At 39.1% G+C, this 16,262-nt stretch overlaps 1 protein-coding gene across 1 annotated transcript in view; it reads right to left on the minus strand.

Annotated features, from left to right (window-relative positions):
• The window catches only part of eys (eyes shut homolog), a 271,877-nt gene that overhangs the window by 57,362 nt on the left and 198,253 nt on the right, over positions 1–16,262 (minus strand). The window contains exon 35 of the mRNA XM_079634848.1: positions 12,655–12,893. Coding sequence (XP_079490974.1) covers positions 12,655–12,893 — 239 coding nt within the window. The remainder of the gene's footprint in view (positions 1–12,654; positions 12,894–16,262) is intronic.

A 16,262-nucleotide genomic window follows, 5' to 3' on the forward strand; every position in this document is an offset into this window, starting at 1 on the left:
AAACCGCCAGGGTGGCGTGAGATCCCAAAACCTTTACAGGTTGACGGAACGCATACTGGTATGGGCCCAGCACAACCTGCGCTCGCTGAGAGCGATCCATGTGCCTGGTCGCCTGAATGTAGGACCAGACAGACTCTCACGGAACAATGTTCCGACAGGAGAATGGTCCCTACACACACAGACAGTGCGTCTGCTGTGGAAAAAGTTCGGCAGAGCGGAGATAGACCTGTTTGCAAACCAGGAAAACGCTCACTGCCCAGAATTCTTTTCAAAGAGCACGAACGCGCTGGCCAAAGTCTGGCCCCGCCGTCCGCTCTATGTTTTTCCCCCTGTCTCGCTCCTGCCCCAAGTGCTCGAGCGAATCAGGAAAAGCGGATCCTCAGTGCTTCTTGTCGCACCATACTGGACGAATCAACCCTGGTTCCCAGTCTTGATGCAGCTCAAGAGTACTGCTCCGTGGCCGATCCCAGTGAGGAGGGACCTTCTCTCGCAGGCCAGGGGCTCGATTTTGCATCCTCACCCAGAGCTATGGTCCCTTCATGTGTGGGCCATAAACGGGTACCCGCTAAACTCCCAAGAGGAGTGTTAGACACGATCGAGCAGGCTAGGGCCCCGTCTACTAGACGGCTCTACGCTTCCAAATGGTCGGTGTTCTCTGACTGGTGTTCAGTCCAAGGTCTATCACCTCTTCAGTGCGGTGAAACGGAGGTTCTCTCCTTCCTGCAGGAGCTGTTGGATAAGGGTAGGACCCCATCCACGCTCAAAGTCTATGTGGCAGCCATATCAGCGTTCGTCAATCCGACGCTTGGCCATGCACTGGGCAGAAACGACCTGGTGGTACGTTTCCTTAGAGGAGCCAGAAGGTTAAATCCTCCAAGGCCTCCTTCAGTCCCCGTTTGGGACCTTTCTACAGTGTTAAACGCTATGAAAGGGGCCCCTTTCGAGCCTATTCACTCAGTTGACATGAAACATCTGTCTCTCAAGACCATGTTTCTTTTGGCTCTCGCTTCAGTGAAGCGTATGGGGGATCTGCAAGCGCTCTCAGTAAGAGCCTCTTGTATGGAGTTCGGGCCCAACGACTCTATAGTCGTGTTGAAACCGAGGCACGGGTATGTACCTAAGTCCCTCAACACACCGTTCAGGGCTCAGGTCATCTCCCTGTCGGCTCTGCCGGCCTCTGAGGACGGAAATAGCTTCCTTTGCCCGGTCAGGGCATTAAGAGCTTACGTGTCCCGCTCCGCTGTTTTTCGACAGACGGAGCAGCTCTTCGTTTCGTTCAGTGGGCGCTCTAAAGGACGTGCTGCGACGAAACAGAGCCTATCTCGATGGGTAGTGGATGCCATTGCGCTAGCCTACGCATCTAGAGGTTTGGAATGCCCCCTGGGCAACAGAGCACATTCTACGAGAGGCATGGCCTCGTCGTGGGCTTGGTATAGCGGAATCTCTTTGCATGATATTTGTATGGCGGCAGGCTGGGCCTCCCCGTCTACATTTATAAGGTTCTATAACCTAGAGGTTCCTGCGTTGCAGGCTAAACTGCTCTCGGTCTAAGACCAGGTATAGTGTTCCTGCCCCGCACGGCGGCCCAGGTCACTAAATGTTTAAGCATCACTCACCGACAATGTGTCCCATGAGCATGCTATTTACCCCCCATATATATCTATATTTACATATATATGTTATTATGCCCTTAGGGGCCCTATTATAAAGGGATGATGCTATCCTAGCCGCTCTCCCTGTATACTCTTGGTGTAGGCTCTGGCATGCCGGGGCGCGTGCGCGCGCCCTCGGGTGTCTGTGTCGGTCCAAGAGCACGCACGGCGTCTTACAGGGGTTCCCGCAGCGTCGATTCGACGCAGTAGGAGAGAACTCTACGTAAGAGAACGTACTCGGTTACTAACGTAACCTCGGTTCTCTCTAGGAGAGGGAACGAGTACTGCGTCTCATGCCGTGCATGCCCACGCTGTGTCGCTTCTGTGACAAAAATCGGAGTGGAAGCAGCTATGCTTGGTATTTATAGACCTAGGCCACGCCTGTTTCGGCGGGAGATGACGCAGAAGGGCGCGAAGCGCCCTCATTGGTCAGCGTCACTGGCCTCGCATAGGCTGTGCTTTTCTGGCGGAGCAGCCAATGGGCGAGCGGTATTGCTCCGCCTAGGGTTGTATGCTACAGAAAAGCGTTTTACATATTACAAAATTAAGGATTAATTTTTAGGCTTCAATCTCGACAAAGAAATATCTTTCCCGCAGCGTCGATTCGACGCAGTACTCGTTCCCTCTCCTAGAGAGAACCGAGGTTACGTTAGTAACCGAGTACGTTTTTGTTGTATTTTTACCACTCTATTCTGCAAATTTTTCATTTACAACATTATTTTATTAGTGCATGAACACATACAATAGTTTACATGTATAAAGGTTTTTACATAAGACTGTAAATATATACATTATAAATATGAGTCAAAAAGAATAACAGAATAGAATAAAATAATTTGGAGTTAATTTCATGATTTCCCAGACCCTATAGTCCTAAAAATAAAGGTTACAACATGTTTTTTGTCTTGCAGTGATGCCATAGAAGAACCATTGTAAGTTCCCTAAAGAATCAACAGTGAAATCTAAAAAAAAATTCTTAGTATGAACATCATAAAAAAATAAAAAATAAATCGAAAGGATCTTTTTCCACTATATATATATATTTTTTTTGTGCAATACAAAGGATCTATGGATGTTAAAAGTTCTTTATGGAACCATCAATGCAATTAAAAACCTTTATTTTTAAGAGTGTAGTTTGCAAACCCCTATTCTGTAATAATTTAAGGAGTTTACACAGAAATACTACTGTAAATCAAATTGTTTTACTTCATTCCCTACATGCAGTCTGGTCTGGTTGTCATTGCAGATGCAGAGATTCAGAAAACAATCCATTATGATCAGCGTGATAAAGTGTTTGGGTCTAACATTGTGTCTATCTGCTTTGTTACAGACGCTGGTTAGGCAACATCTTAACTGCAAACCATCCATCCTGAAAATAATGACAGTGAGAGACAAAATTTCCTCCCACCCGTCCTGTGAATAATAAGTCTTTGACGACCCTTTTGACCTTTCAGATCTGCATTTATGAGACACTGCTACTTTTGTTGTTAAACCACAGATGCATATTCAAGTCAAAGCCTGAGTGTTCAAACTGTGTCTTACAAACATTTTATAATAAAAAACAGACTATCCTCTTGCTTAAATATGAGTAATGATAAATGCACTGCATATACAACATAATACTGTAGCAGAATTTGCCATTTTCACTTTATAAGCATGTCTATAATCAGATTTTCGGGACGGACAGTAAATCTCTTTAGTAGAACCAGAAGAATCTGTCCCACATGTGTACCAGGATTAATCTTGCCTGTTGCCCCAGAGAATATTACTCTCCCGCTCCCCGCATCAAGCACCAACAGTGACAATAATCGTCGTGCCAAGCGGCAAACTCTAATTTGACTCCTCTGTCAAATCCTAAACTTGTTATAGAAACTCTCATCGAAAAACTTTGTCAGCAAGTAAACAGCCTTCGGACTCCAACCCCTACCGGCGCCCAGAAGAAGGGCCGCCACCAAACAGAGTTTGAGGCTCAGAAAGCGGCCAAGCAAACCGTGCGAGTCCCAGCGCTCCTCGCAGATTGGACTGCAGTCAGACCGAAGGAGCCTTTCAAACGGCTTGCCGATTCCTCTAACTCAGCAGAAAATAGTGCACACTCTCAGGGCTGCTGTTTAAGGGGGAGTTTTACGAGGCTGATGAACCGTGAGATAAGCACAGAAACAGTCTTGATGGATAGACGGAGGGAAAGAAAAGCAAACGACCGGCTGAAAAGGGTGACGATGCCTTTTTCTTGGGCATTACAGACAACTTCGATGCAGCGAACAGTAGATATTGCGCTATCAGCGATGAAAAAGACTGATTCACAAGGTTCCATGACATGGACTGTAAATAATGATTCTTTTGAAGATTATTTGAATTATTACTGTACGTTTAACAAGGAAATACTGTTTTAGTCTTTCTACTTCATTTTTTTTACATCTAATTCAATGTGTTACTTGCTATTTCATTGTAATTAATTGTGAAATTTACATACAATATATATTTTTTAATACAAGCAAAAAAACAAAAACAAGCTAAAGTTAAGGTTTTATTTCCCTATGTTTTTTTATTTTTATTGAAAAACAGCTCACAGGAAAAAGCTTACGTTGACTAAAACTTAAATCACTTCTCTATGGAAGTTTGTTTCTGCCACAGAATAAAAAAATAAACAAAAATATCACAATTCTGACTTTTTTCCTCATAATTGCGAGTTTACATCTCGCAATTCTGACTTTATATCTCCCAATTGCATGTTATGAAGTCAGAATTGAATGATATAAAGTCAGAATTGTGTGTTATAAAGTCAGAATTGTGAGATATAAAGTCAGAATTGCATAATATAAAGTCACAATTGTGTGTTATAAAGTCAGAAATCAGAATTGCGAGAAATACACTTTTCTCAGAATTGCATGTTTAAATCTCACAATTCTGACTTTATAACATGCAATTGGGAGATATAAAGTGAGAATTGCAAGATATAAAGTCGCAATTGCAAGTTTATTTCTCGCAATTCTGACTTTCTAACACACAATTGTGAGTTTACATCTCGCAATTCTGACTTTCTAACACACAATTGTGAGTTTACATCTCGCAATTCTGACTTTCTAACACACAATTGTGAGTTTATAACTTGCAATTCTAACTTTATATCCCACATTTGCGACTTTACATGACACAATTCTGACTTTATTATATATAGATGTAAACTCGCAATTGTGAGATAAATTGCGAAAATTTTGATAAATGTTTTATTCTGTGGCTGAAACAAGCTACCATACTTCTCTCTTGTTTTGCATGTGTTGATCATTTCTTTTGTATGGCAGCCTTGCCAAAAATCATGTCCGCACAATTTGGCATGTTTCATTGCATTATCACAAGTAAAACAATTGACTCCAAGGCAGCACAACCACGCAATATGCTTACAAAATCTTAAACACATTTTTAATAATATTTGAATAATGGGTAAAGATGTCAATTTTCCTAGGCTGGACATCACTTTTAGCCACTACTACATGAATAGAAACAAAGGCCACATCTGTTGTGCGGTCATCAGAAAAGAAAAAACAAAACTTTACTTGAACCGAGAAAGCTCGAAGGAATTATTTAATACAGTGTCTGCTTGATTATGTGATATTTCCCATGGGGGGGGGGGGACTACAAATGAGTCAGCCCTGAATATAGCAACCCCCATGCTTTGCATAGTGCCCAGAGGGACAAATAACATTTCAGTGGATTACTTAATTATCTGCAAATTAGCACTTTGAGAACAAATGGCGGAGGTGCCGAGAAAAGGGCGTAAGAGCACGGAAGTGCTGAGTGAGTTATTGAGAGAGGTCACCGGTTGCCTTCCTGCTTTTTATAGAACTGTAGACTCGTGTTTTTTTTTTGCGGATGGTTCGTTTCATCAATAAATGGCTAAATAAACAAAGCAACAAAAAGAACTAAACGAAACGTAAAAAGTGACGGACAGCTGTAAATACTCTCTGAACTAGCGTGTACCATGCAGTATGTGCAGCACAGAGCTCTTTCCTCCTTTAGAGACTCGTGTGTCAAGATCATGCCCCAAAATAAGTCAGAAAGCAAGCTGAGCAGTTTTATACAGAGGAAACCATCTTGTATATTATACTAATGCCCTGACACCAAACCCTGTCTGTATTATTACTCTTGAGGTATAAGGCACATGTGCATCCGTAGCTCCCAAAGGAGGGCACGATCTGACCAAGCTGTGAAAAATGCTGAGAAGCAAATAAAGTCATTTCATCTTGATGACAACTTGTCATTAGGAACACTGCTGACATCATATTTTTTTGACTATTCACTTGTATACGTGTGTGCATTGTGTTTCGCTTACCATATTCTTGACTATAAAGTAGGACTGAGTGTACAGCATATGCATAAACTGGTACTGAAGAGGTTCAGTTTGTTAACATTTAGTTTAACATAGTTTATGCCTTATTAGAGTTCTTTTATTTATTTAAACATTTATGAATCTAGGTTAATGTCAAGTTATATTATGCTGCATTGTTAATTCATATTTGATCATAATATAATAGTGCCGTTCAAAAATTGGGGTCAGGAATATATATTTTTAAAGAAAGTAATACTTTTATTTAGCATGGATGCATTTAATTGATCAAAAGTGACAAAGATACTTATAATATTACAAAAGATCACTATTTCAAATAAATGCTGTTTTTTCTCTCTAAAACTTTCTATTATTCAAAGAATCCTGGGGGGAAAAATGCAGTTTTCAACATTGATTTCTGAAGAATCGTGTGACATTGAAGACTGGAATAATATGCAGAAAAGCAGCTTTCCCACCAGAGAAAAAAAATAAGTTATTTGAATTTGTAATAAGATTGAACAATTATTAAATAAATGCTTCTTTTAATAAATAAACATTACAGCAGTGCATAACTACAATTAATGTATTCAACTGTAAATTGTACAAACAAAAACTGAAAATGTATTATATATGTAGAAATTAATATTTATAAATGCACTGTTCATTGTTAGTTCATGATACCTAATGCATAAGGTGAAAATCTCAGTAAATAAAAAATAAAAATCTATGAAAAGGAAAACCATGGATCCAAGTGAGCCTTACGAGAAAGGAATTAAAAAGTTACTTAAACAAGTATTGCTTAAAAGCTTAATAAGTAAGCACATATTTCAGAACTTAAATTATACAATTCAGCAAAGCAAAAAAAACTAGAGAGTTTCCACAACCTGATACAATAATAATTTATCTAGATGCATCATCCACCCAGCACTGATTCCCAATATGAACAGCAAGGAAACATTGCGGCTGATTTAACACACTCACTTCACAACCAAGTTGTAAAAAGTCCCACCAGGGAGACATCACAGAGAAGCAAAAATCAAATAAAAATGTCCATAAATCTCTTTTGCCCTCTCTGTAATTAACTTACAGTAGAAAGAGACTTTAATGGTAAACCTCACAGGATGGTCTCAGACACGGACATGTTGAGAGGTCGCTAAACTGCCTTGATATGGAGTTGATTGAGATGTTTCCACCAGTTCAACCTCAACAACCGGCCGATATCCCCTATTTTTTCTTACGTGACAGTTTCGGGCGCTAAATACGGGATATCGATTGGTTGTTTCGGTTAAACTAGTGTTAAACTTTTGTTTCACAATTCTGTGTTTGTGGTTCTTCAATTTAAGCTACACCATCATCACAGCTTTTTACTTGTTCAACCCATAGACTGTAAAAAAAGATGGACGACACACCTTCACTCTCCTCCGTTGTAGAAAAATGAAGCGAAAATATCCAAGAAACTGTCATTGCCGATTACGTCATTCTGAGTGAAGAATGTTAAATGTATTTTAAAGTTTATGGTTCAACCACACAACACACAAAATGAAAGGCTTCTAGGCTATATATCATCTCTGAGGCCAGTTGTCCTCTTATTTGTCATGTGACACTGAAGAGATTCAGTGTGACCCTATCACTCCCTTTCCATCATGAAGTCACAGACACCCTCTCATCTTCCTCACCCCTTCACCCTCAGGATGTTTGCTGCTGTTTTGGCTTGACAAGTTTGCTGACGCTAGCTGGTCAACGGGGAGGGTAATTATGAGAAGACTAAATTATAGTGACAAGACAGTCAGTTTCTCTAGAGTTGATAACCTCTCACTAATCTGTAACCTTACAGGATTTTAGAAATCATAAAAGACTCCATTCTGGTTTAGTCATTTTGAAATAAAATTTTGGAAATGCAACTAATTGCAGCGAAAATGCATTTCTTCTTCTCTAGTTATGCTTCTTTTTTTTATCCTATCCTTTTTATTCCTCCTACTGATGCACAATGAAGCATTTTCCTTTTGTTTTCCAAATCCTTGATCCGTCTGACTAACTTTGAACAACCATTTTATTCCCATATATAGGGCTGACATTGTCAAAAATAGAAATACAAAGAAAAAAAATACAGCTAAACTAAAAGCTCTGCTGTGCTCGTCTGTAAAAAAAATAAATAAAAAAAACGGAAATGAGAAAAAAGGGAACTCTAAAAGCAGATTCTGTTTCAACTTCTGTCAAGTGTAGTTAGGAACTAGCATTCAAAATAAAGAAGAAGAGCTAAGTGGCAGGACTGGGAAAAGCATTAGGATTTGCCACTGGTCCCCTTGTCCTGTATATAGAAAAACATATTCATCAGTTATTCAAAAAGCATTTGCACAGCATGCACTACGATGTTCAGTTAATATGTACCTTAAGCTCTCACTTTCAATGCAAACATATTAGTACATGCAAATACGTCTTCACATAGGCCTACTGTATGTCCATACTTGTGTGGTTTTAAAGTGGGACTTTCCATGAAATTGCAGAAGAAAAAATTCACTATTTTCAATAAATGGTTAGGAGCTTAACCTTCATAAAATGTTGATCATCTACCTCAAGAAGAACCTGAGCTCAATTTTATATGAGGCGTTTTCTATTCATTTGATTTGAGATTTGCAATTTATGCAGCGCTGTTACCAAACTTGGGCACTAAAAACCCAAATGTATGTTTTTCTAGCAATAAACATTAAATAAAATATTTAAATGGGTAAAAAGCCCAGTCAATACGGAATGGCAATTATCGTTGTGGGAATTGTGCTCAGTGCAATAATACATTAAAAAAATCATTTTTCTGTCATCCAAGAACTGGTAAAAAATATACAATCAAATCTGTGATTACTTGTGTTACTACTCATGTTGTTTTTTGATCCGTTGTCCTTGTGGTTTAGGTTATGTGGGAAAAACCTCACGTCAATTGAAACAAAGAATTAGTGAACACATTTTCTAACTTTGAATCACGGTGTTTCCTCTTTACGCTTTTGTGGGATGGAAAAAGTGAGTGTGCCACCTAGAGGTTCGACATTGAATTGCTCCTACAGAGACGTGAACTTTTTTGGATTTTCACCCTTCAGACTTTATCCCCTAGGGGTATGAATGATGAAGCACTATTTAATGTGATGTTATAATTTTTTCTCTTTCCTTTTCTCTCTCCGAACTTTGATTTTATTATTTTCAATTTTAGTTTGTAACTGTTTATGATGACGTGTTGATAATTATGTATTCTCACTGAGCTTAAGTGGTTACAGATAGAGCGTTGTTGATTGTCATGTGTTTATTTTAAATGGGATGAGTTTGAATATTTGTATATGCCTGATGTATGGAAGTAAAATAATGACAAATGTTTTTGAAATAAAAAGCCTGTTGAATTGCACTACTTGAAAAAAATATGCATTGCATTAACCATGCTTGCATTTTAATGCATTGTATTTTTAGGCCTCGCATTTTTATGGGCTGAAATTCAACATGGTTGTATATTTAAGCTGTGAATATTTCAATTCAAAACATTTCAAACACATTTTCATTCATAAAAATTCAATAATCCATTTTCACCTTTCATATTTCCCTTCCAAAATATTCAAACTGTTAAAAAATACAACCTATAATATTCAACGGGCAATTTTCGGTCCACTTTATTTCGCTTTACAAATTCGCTTCCACAAATTCACTGGTTCAAATTCGACAGTAAATTCAACAGTGACCTCCAGGAACTGCAGGAAAAGCAGTAGATTACCGAGCATAATCTCCATCTGCTGTTAATCAACCTCACCAGCAGGGGGTGCAAGCGCGTGTTGTTGACGAAGACCAGAGCAACAGTTAGAGCAAGCCACATTCATTCATTCATAAAAACTGATTTATAGAAATGTAAGTGTATTTGTGATTATTATGAGGGCTGTTTTTATGTTTAATTCAGTGTCTTCACGGTCCCTGTGTAGCCTACATCTTTCTCTACCGTAAACGAGATTATAACGTTATTCCCCCGATGCTGATGTACAGAACAAATGTTACATTTGAGGTAGACATATATTTCTCTTGGTTGTTTTGCCTTAACTTTATATCGCGACGATGTGCTGCAGTACTGGGGTTTCCCTCAATAATTCAGGATTGCTGGACATATAAAACGCTTAACGTATACTAATGGACTATTACAGTGATATAAAAGACCAAACTCACACTTTATTGAGAAGGCTGTACTATATGGCTACAGGCAAGCAGATGGACTCAGAATATGAACTTAACGCGCAAGCAAAGTTTCACGCTAAGCGTTTCCCAGTTACATAACTTACTGGCTGATGGCTATAAAGTTGGCTTGACGTTGGACATTCGCACATTTAGGGACCGTCTCTAAAGTTACATACGACATTGGTATACACGTTTCTAACTTCAATAGCAAACTTCTATTTATATGAATAAATATAAAAAATGTAAAAGGTGTGCATCATGGCTGACACCTACATGAACACTTACAGTTGTTTTTATGACTGCAAGTCATTCTCTTCCAATGCTATTGAAGTTAGAAACGTGTATACCAATGTCGTATGTAACTTTAGAGACGGCCCCTAAATGTGCGAATGTCATGCCAACTTTATAACCAGTATGACTGGGAAACGCGTGAAACTTTGCGTGTTAAGTTCATATTCTGAGTCCATCTGCTTGCCTGTAGCCATATAGTACAGCCTTCTCAATAAAGTGTGAGTTTGGTCTTTTATATCACTGTATTAGTCCATTAAGCTAAGCGTTTTATATGCCCAGCAATCCTGAATTATTGAGGGAAACCCCAGTACTGCAGCACATCACCGTGATACAAAGTTAAGGCAACTAAACAACCAAGAGAAATATATGTCTACCTCAAATGTAACATTTGTTCTGTACATCAGCATCGGGGGAATAACGTTATAATCTCGTTCACGGTAGAGAAAGATGTAGGCTACACAGGGACCGTGAAGACACTGAATTAAACATGAAAACAGCCCTCATAATAATCACAAATACACTTACCGGTACATTTCTATAAATCAGTTTTTATGAATGAATGAATGAATGGCTTGCTCTAACTGTTGCTCTGGTCTTCGTCAACAACACGCGCTTGCACCCCCTGCTGGTGAGGTTGATTAACAGCAGATGGAGATTATGCTCGGTAATCTACTGCTTTTCCTGCAGTTCCTGGAGGTCACTGTTGAATTTACTGTCGAATTTGAACCACTGAATTTGTGGAAGCGAATTTATAAAGCGAAATAAAGTGTACCGAAAATTGCCCGTTGAATATTATAGGTTGTATTTTTTAACAGTTTGAATATTTTGGAAGGGAAATATGAAAGGTGAAAATGGATTATTGAATATTTATGAATGAAAATGTGTTTGAAATGTTTTGAATTGAAATATTCACAGCTTAAATATACAACCATGTTGAATTTCAGCCCATAAAAATGCGAGGCCTAAAAATACAATGCATTAAAATGCAAGCATGGTTAATGCAATGCATATTTTTTTCAAGTAGTGCAATTCAACAGGCTTTTTTATTTCATAAACATTTGTCATTATTTTACTTCCATACTGATGAAGGTCTTGAGACCGAAACGTTACTAATAAAACTTTTTTGATATGAATTTGCAAGTACCGATAGTGTGGGAGTTCCTTATTTGCATAATTAGTAGTAAAGAAATGTTAAAATAGCTTAATCTGAAAATGTCTTTTATTTCTTCTTATACAGGAACTGAACTGATCTGTTCAAAAACACATCAATCAATGCCTGGTACTGCACAAAAATAGAAAACCTGAAAGAAGAATGAATGATTTTTAGTTAATTTGAAGCCAGGCATCTCACCGCCAGAGAATCTCAATGTTACATCAATAGAGACAGATGAACTTGTAGCTCAGCAAATTAGCTCTTTACCTGAGCATTGGCTTATTGATACAGGGCAAAACTATAGTGAGTCAGCAGGAGCTGGAGCAAAATACAATAAAAAAGCAATTAGAACTATGGAGGAGCACATTACAATGAATACCTGACTGCTGGAAGTGCATAACATTTCTCACTTTTCCTCAGGTGGTGGTTTTGATAAAAAGAAAAAGTCCGTTGTCAGTTCCGAGTTCAGCAAATTGTTAAAGTGTGAAATATTCTTCCATGGCAGCGCAGTACAGTAAGTTGAGTGTCAGTCAATATCAATTGGGTTCACTGTGTAAAAGACTTTTTCACTTCACCAGAATTTAATATCATTCATGTCTTATCCTGGCATGAGGCAGAGGAGGTAAAATGAATCTGGAGAACACGGGTGACAGGGTCACTTTCTCATTTGTAGTGGAACTCAGAGGTGAGCAGATAAAAGGGTTTCTGACATTACAGCTTGCGTATATGGATCTTACTTTAATCACAGCATCAATTATTTAAAGTCATCCCTGGTCCAACAACAGGGCATGGTTTCCATTTTACTTTCAGAAAATGTACCATGCATCTGCCTGCAAAACCACTTCTGTATTTTTTATTAGTAAAAACGTTTGGTGGTTGATAATTTTCCACTTTTGCAGGCGAGCTAAAACATTTTTTTTATTATTTGAATTGTCTTGTTTTAAAGTACCGCACCAAGCTTGACCGCTCATTACAGTTCGGTTAAGGTTAGTAATTCAGAAGAGAACATTTTGGCTGTGAGGTCTCACTAGAGGTCTCACCTTGTTCGCACAGGCGTCCCGTGAAGTGCAGAGGACAGTCACAGAAGAAAGACGAGGCTCCGCTGGGCAGAGAGACGGGCCGACACACTCCGCCGCTGAGACAGATCCCCCGTGGGCAGACAGGTGAAGGCTGGGTGGGTGGTAATATTCTGATACGCCCGCCAGGAGGGGCTTCCTCTGTGATAAGCTGAGGAGGGGAATCTGTGGAGTTTGCTGGTGGGTCATGATACCATGGAGACCTACAGTAAATAACATGAGCAAATGAAAAGGCGAGGATTAAAAATGGATCCACTGAAATACATTACCATGAGGCAAATTTACTAATCAGTAATCAACTGCAATTATTTCAGAGCAAAAAAACAACAACATGCATTTAATTCACTAACCACTTGCAATCCAGTTTATCCAGGCAAATTATTCACAATTACTCCCTTATTCACGAAACTCAGTGATATCTGAGCCTAATCACATCATAAAAATAATCACTTTAAAAGAGATGGTTGTGGCAGGGTTGTGTGGCATTCATAATTTAATTGAGAATGCGGTTTAAAGTCCAATTCAATTCCGGAATTTAATTTGAGGTACCAAACAGGATCCAGAATAGCAAATGAAATTTGAATGTAAGGACATAGAAATAAAATGAATTTAAAATCCAAAGAAATTCACATATCTAATTTTGAACAAGAAAACTACACAGACAGACAGACAGACAGACAGACAGACAGACAGACAGACAGACAGACAGACAGACAGACAGACAGACAGACAGACAGACAGACAGACAGATATAGATAGATAGATAGATAGATAGACATTCAAACCAACAGACAGACCGACAGACAGACATAGATAGATACACAGATAGAGAGAGACAGAGAGATAGATAGACAGACAGAGATAGACAGACAGACGTTCAGACAGACAGACAGACAGACAGAGATAGACGTTCAGACAGACAGACAGAGATTGACAGACAGACGTTCAGACAGACGTTCAGACAGACAGACAGATAGATAGAGAGACAGACAGACAAACAGACAGATAGACGAACAGAAAGAGGGATAGACATTTAGACAGACAGACAGACGCGTTTTTGTGCTTCATCTACAACCAAGCACTCAGAAATGACCCAACAAGATAAAAAAATTCCTATGTGGCAAGGAGGGTTGGGCCGAGAGCCGTGAGAACGGAGCAGGGCTGGCGGTACGAATGTTAATGAGCGTCACATGCGCGCCACACTGATCTCGAGTGTCTCCTGCAGGATAAAAGGAGGAGTAACGACAGTAAAATATGAGAGAGGACGAGGCCAGGGACATTTATGTTGCGTTTTATTATGTTTATATGCGGCAGTCGTCCGTGAGGGGCTGCCACTTTACTTTCATTTTGCTGTTTGTTTATTTGGTGATTAAAGTTACGTTGAACGTTCACCAGTTCCCACCTTTAACATAGTTATATACACCATGCAGATTGACGCGGGAACTAGGGGTGCTGCAGCACCCCCTGTTGGCAAACTGTGATGACAATAAAATGATAGCTTATATTTCTAGTTGCTGTTTCTGTTCCACGATATTTTGCATGTCATGTTTGGTGTGTGGGATGAAGAGAGGGATAATTTTAGTAATTATTTAATTAAAAACTATTTAATTTATCTTCAGTGTGTAGTATTAGGCCAATCAGATGTGTCTTGGCGCGAATCACGCGATTACGATTCAGCCTACGCAGCACGACACACTCACGGCCCACACACAAGTTGCACAACTACTACGATATCAGCGCTACTAGTTAGCAATGTCTCAAAATAGAATTTTGGATTTTTTTTCAATCCAACCCCAAGCACCCGAGGACTAGCGAGATTTATCCAACGGACTCCTCATCCAGGACAAGCTAGCTTCTGTCGTTCCCGGTGCTAGCCATCACGAGCTCGAGCAGGGGAGAGAGAGATACCCATTTCTCTTCGTGAGACTTGTTTAAATAATGACAAATATGCTATATACAATACCGTATATACCCGAATATAAGACAAGGTTTTTGTCCTAAAAATAGGCTGAAAAATGGGGGGGTCGTCTTATATTCGCGATATAGACGAAATCACGGGGGGAAAGGGAGAAAGAACGAATTAATATGAAATAGTGACTGAAACGCGACCCATTAAGACAAAACCAGCTTTCCCTTCCAAGATGTTAATCTGCACAAAAATCCTGATAATCGAGCCGTCGTCTGATGAAATCAAATACACATAAGATAAAAACAATATCTGTGCTGTGATTTCGGCTATACTTGCATGTAAAATTAGAGAAGCAACATAATATCTGTGTTTAACTAAATTAAAACGCTGCTCCTTTCTGCCGCACGAGACGCAGAGTGAGCGAGCGAGCAAGAGAGAGAGAGAAGTGCGCGCGAGAGATGCAGAGCAAGCGAGCGAGAGAGAGAGGTGCGCGCAAGACGCAGAGCGAGAGAGAGAGAGAAAGGTGCGCGCGCGTGCTGGAAGAGAGAGAATGAATTATCAGTGCAATTTTCAAATAAAATTATTTTCTGTTGAAAACCAGATTTTTTCCACAAAAATCTCTTTTTGTCCTAAAAAATAAGTCTTATATTCAGGGTCGTCTTATATTCGGGTATATACGGTACATTAGATTTAGTATTTAGTTCAGACTTTTTTTGGTGTATTTGTTTTCTGATTTTAACGCTATAAAGAGCGTTGCCGTACTTGCATCACGCCCTTACCCCTCCTATAGTCCCTATGGCCACTTGGCCTGTGTGAATGCAAATGGAAAAAAAAGGTTTTGGGGGAGAGTAGTTAATAGATCTGTTTAGAAGTGGCCTTTTCCTATAACTACTTGGTCGGAAAACGGCTATAGTATTCATTTGGATATACAGTAGGCAAGGCACACTTATTTATAGCACATTTCATACACTATGCCAATAAAATAATTAAAAAGAGATATATGATACAGTTATACAATTAATTAAAAGAGTAAAAAGATGATACATAGATAAACTTCTCATCTGGCAAAACACCGGTGTATATACATCGTCTACATTCCTTAATCTTATAATTACACACAACACAGACATGCCCAATTTGAAAAAATAAATAAACCATACTCACATGCATATTACAAATCTATATAAATTATCTTGTTCAACACAAAATGGATGCACATCAATATTGACATTTAAATCTAAATACAGCTAGGAAGCATTCTGAAAATCATTTCAGACACCTGAGGCATTATATGACGATATGCTGTCATTTTAAGGGAAAGAGCAGATCCAACATTCTGCTTCATCACAATGAGTCCTGAAAAATATATTGTCCAGTTTCTCCAACTCAGCTTAAGTGCATTATACTAGACAAGCAATATACACTTTATCATGTTAAACAATACTAATTATTAGAACAAATAAAGGCATTCTACAGTGAGAAACTTTCAAAACACAGTTATGCCTGCATATCAATAACCTCTCTAATTAGTGAACACTAAATCTGCTCACAGAACAACCATGATATGTCATTCTAATGGCCCTGATTGATGTTTCCTTTAAATTGTAAGTGAGCACCATGTAAGATGCCACAAATTGCTGTTCATTTGGAAACCCCATCTCCA

Source organism: Phoxinus phoxinus, assembly GCF_949152265.1.
Source record: "Phoxinus phoxinus genome assembly, chromosome: 14".
Taxonomy (NCBI): domain Eukaryota; kingdom Metazoa; phylum Chordata; class Actinopteri; order Cypriniformes; family Leuciscidae; genus Phoxinus; species Phoxinus phoxinus.